Raw genomic sequence first — 4,075 nt, forward strand, 5'->3', positions numbered from 1 at the left:
TTGAGAGGAAAGTCACCCTGGTAAGGGATATCCGAAATTGCACACAAAAATGTTAAGAGCTTTCTTGAAATTGCCAGGCTCCAATCTGACTGGCCAGCTTCACACAATTTCCGAGCTCTGGGATGTACTGTACAAGCTTTTATAAGACCACTGGAAAATAAAGTGAAGTTTGCAACGATATAAGGTATCATTCATCTACATAGCACAAATGGTGTGGGACAAGTTACGCATCAAAATTTTATGGGTTTGCTCAAATTTCTAACACTAATTATGAGTACTTTGCTCACATTTACCGTTTTTTGTCAAAATCTAGTCATTTAAATAGGAAACCATGCAATCTGGTAAATCTACGTAGGGGCAAAATTCTGCAAGTTGGTCACAAATTTGCCATAATGGCCAAGACTAACAGAAAACTACTTGGTTTTAAAATGTGAGCTGTTGACTAAATAATAAACATCTTTTGTCTGCGAAATTTAGTCAAAATAGCCTTAATATTCCCTTTAGTGAGCATAGCTATCAAATATTTGATTTCTGAAGTTTTCAGGACAAATATTGTTTTGAATGCATTCTTTCTTTATAAATGTCCTTCTAGTTGACAGTATGTACAGTAAAATTATGGCTAGGGTTTTTTTAAATTTCTTTTAAAGGACAAGTTTGATGTTTCTCAACCAGCTTTGTATTATTACAGTGTCGTGGTATATGTAAATGACTGTCGGGTAGATGTAACTGAGAGGCCAGGAAGGAGTTAGGAAGGCTCAGTACAACAGGGTAAATTTCCAGTTGCTCACATTTATTAGAGACATGCCACCAATCAGTGATGATTTGTGAGTGATATTTCAAGAAAAAAACAGAGAGAAAAATAAACAAAGTAACAAAAGTAAAACAAAATAAACACTGAAACTACAAAACACCAAGAAAAATGCTGTCAGCAGCAAAACCTACAGCTTAAAACCACTTGCAGGAGTATTTCATTCAGTGTATACACATCTCACAGCAGACATACACTTAAAGTCAAAACAGTTTCAGCCTTCTGCCCCCACCCAACTACAAACACACTGATTAAATAGGCTATTTTCCCGCCAGACATTAATGGCACAAGCCAATCACGGGGGAGCACATATCACAATGTACATCTCACAGAACATTTCCTCAAAACAGAAATACAAAATAAAATAAAAGACGTATATACCAAAGAGAAATACCTCTTATACACCGCATAACCACACTGAAACAGACTTATTCATATAACTGATGTGTTACTACATCTCCTAGCACCCCCCACCCATTTAGAAAATGGAATGATCTTAAACTACAGAAGGGCTCCGGTTACGCGCGCTACCGGAGCACTCTTTGCCTAAACTGGAGCTGACAGGTAAGACTAGGGATGGGCGATACCACTTATTTTGTTTTCGATACGATACCGATATTTTTCAAGGCAATATCGTCGATATCGATACCGATTAGATACTTCTGAACTAAACTTTTAAACTATGAAATGTATTAAATTATTAAATTACTAAGAGTAAAATGGGTAATGATAAGCACTTAACTTTATGTTTAAAATTTTTTCTCCAGCTAACATGGAGAAAGACAAAACAAAGCTGGTTGAAAATCAGCAAACTTGGCTTTTAAGTTTTTAGCAACATGCAGGGTCACAGTACGTGCAAACCCTGGAGCGTTCACACATCTGCAGGAAGCTTAACAGTTTTTCCTGCTACAGTGACAGACACTGATTCACACCCAAGCTCCACCTTCTGCCCACAACAGTGTTTTTTCTTTTTCTTTTTCTTTATTTTTTTTTTCTCCGTTGATTTCAGGTCTAAAATTTTAAACCTAAAACAGCTGTTTATTTCTGTTCGGTGCCCAGATTATAGAAGTGAGTGAAATGGGTAAAGGTCAAGCTCCATCCAGTCCTTAAAGGTCACTAATGAATGTAAAGGATTTCCAAGGGGAAGTCGTGGCCTAATGGTTAGAGAGTCGGACTCGTAACCCAAGGGGTTAACGATCTCTTCCACCTTCAATACCACGACTGAGGTGCCCTTGAGCAAGGCACCGAACCCCCAACCCCAGCATAAATGGCTGCCCACTGCTCCGGGTGTGTGTTCACGGTGTGTGTGTTCACTGCTGTGTGTGTGCGCACTTAGGATGGATTAAATGCAGAGCACTAATTCCTAGTATGGGTAACCATACTTGGCCACACGTCACGTCAAGAAATAGCCTTGTCATTTTCCAGGCATTTGCATCTAAAGCTTAATAGTGTATTGTCGGGTCTTTCCCCCCTGGAGCTAAGATCAAAATGGTAATCAGGTATTTCTGCAATCTTTTCACTGGATCTGAATCTTAAGCACAGCCTATGTTGTTAATAAACCTTAATTATTAAATGGTGGAGCATCACTTTAAATTAATGTATTAGTGCCCTTTCCCCCAGACTACAACAGCAGTAGCATGTCCAACATGAATCACTTTTAAAGGAATAGTTCACCCAAAAATTGAATTTTTTTGAAAACGTCCCTCAGGCCATCTAAGATGTAGATGAGTTTGTTTCTTCATCATAACAGATTTTAATAAATGAAGCATTATATCACTTGCTCACCAGTGGATCCTCTGCAGTGAATGGGTGCCGTCAGAATGAGAGTTCAAACTGCTGTTAAAAATATCACAATCATCCACAAGCAATCCACACAACAGCGATACTGTGGATAGAGGACTCACATTTTACAAGTTTGAAGTCAGTTTTTCACTTCACATGACATTAATTGATGGACTGGAGTGATGTGGATTATTTCTGGATTACTGTGATGTTTTTATCAGCTGTTTGGTCTTTCATTTTGACGGCACCCATTTTTATTCTGTTCAGATGAAGAAATAATCTCATCTACATCTTAGATGCAAATTCCTTTAACTGCTTTCTGCTTTCAGTTTTTTCTTTTGTGTTTCAGATGGGCATCCTGATCAGTGCCGGCTTTATTGTATCCTGGACGCCCTACGTGTTCATCAGTCTCTGGACAATGTTTCACTCTGATGGCAAAGACAGCGTGGCGCCCATTGTCAGCTTGCTACCCTGCCTCTTTGCAAAATGCTCAACGGTGTACAACCGTTTAGTCTACTATGTTTTCCGCAAATCTTTCCGCAGAGAGCTTCGGCAAATCCGGATGTATTGTTGCTGGGATGCTGTGAGCAAAATGACACTCTGTATAGGAGCAGAAAGCTCAGAGTAAACTAGCAGGGCACAAGAGACAGCAGAGTGAACACACACTAAATAAAAAGAAAAAGGTTGCCGGATGGTTTGCAATATGGAAACGCTTGGACTCGGTGTGCTATGGCATTTTATAAGAGCATCAAGTCTGTGTCTGCAGCAGCCCACAGTAGTGCACTACTGCATGAACATGGGACACGGAATAAAGTAATTAGCAGAGGAAATTTTTGGAAACATTTCATAAAGATTCATCTTTTGATGCCAGTGAAACAAGCAGCACTTTAGCTTCAGATATTCACTGTCCCAGTCAAATGCTGCCTGTTTGAACAATGTCCTTTTACCTTATCTTTTACTGCTGCCTAACCTTTTCGCTTTCGGCAGATTATTGTGAGATCAGAGCTATTGTAATCTTTATAAAAAATAAATGCTTTATAAGAAGATAGAATGGTTGTTCGATTGATCAATCGAATGGAAGATTTTTTTTTTTTTTGCAAAACTTTGTCTCAATAATTTTGTCTTGTGTTGCTTTCAGTTTTCCATTGAACCTTGTTTTTCATTAAAGGGATAGTTCACCCAAAAATTAAAATGACCCCATGATTTACTCACCTTCAAGCCATCCTAGGTGTATATGACATTCTTCTTTCAGACGTATACAATCGGAGTTATATTAAAAAACATCCTGGCCCTTCCAAGATTTATAATGGGAGTGGATTGTAGCCCAAAATTTGAAGTCCAAAAAATGTAACCAATCCATTATAAAAGAAGTCCACACGGCTCCGGGGGGTTAATAAAGGCATTCTGAAGCGACGCGATGCGTTTGTGTATGAAAATTATCCATATTTACAACTTTATAAACCTTAATCTCTAGCTTCCACTAAC

At 38.6% G+C, this 4,075-nt stretch overlaps 1 protein-coding gene across 1 annotated transcript in view; it reads left to right on the forward strand.

Moving 5' to 3' along the window:
• The window catches only part of opn8a (opsin 8, group member a), a 16,741-nt gene extending 13,152 nt beyond the window's left edge, over positions 1 to 3,589 (forward strand). Inside the window, exon 4 of the mRNA XM_016536435.1 lies at positions 2,940 to 3,589. Within this exon, the coding sequence (XP_016391921.1) occupies positions 2,940 to 3,218 (279 nt within the window). The 3' untranslated portion in view covers positions 3,219 to 3,589. The remainder of the gene's footprint in view (positions 1 to 2,939) is intronic.
• The last annotated feature ends 486 nt before the right edge of the window (positions 3,590 to 4,075 follow it).

The sequence above is a fragment of the Sinocyclocheilus rhinocerous genome, unplaced genomic scaffold, assembly GCF_001515625.1.
Source record: "Sinocyclocheilus rhinocerous isolate Xijiao unplaced genomic scaffold, SAMN03320098_v1.1 scaffold786, whole genome shotgun sequence".
Taxonomy (NCBI): domain Eukaryota; kingdom Metazoa; phylum Chordata; class Actinopteri; order Cypriniformes; family Cyprinidae; genus Sinocyclocheilus; species Sinocyclocheilus rhinocerous.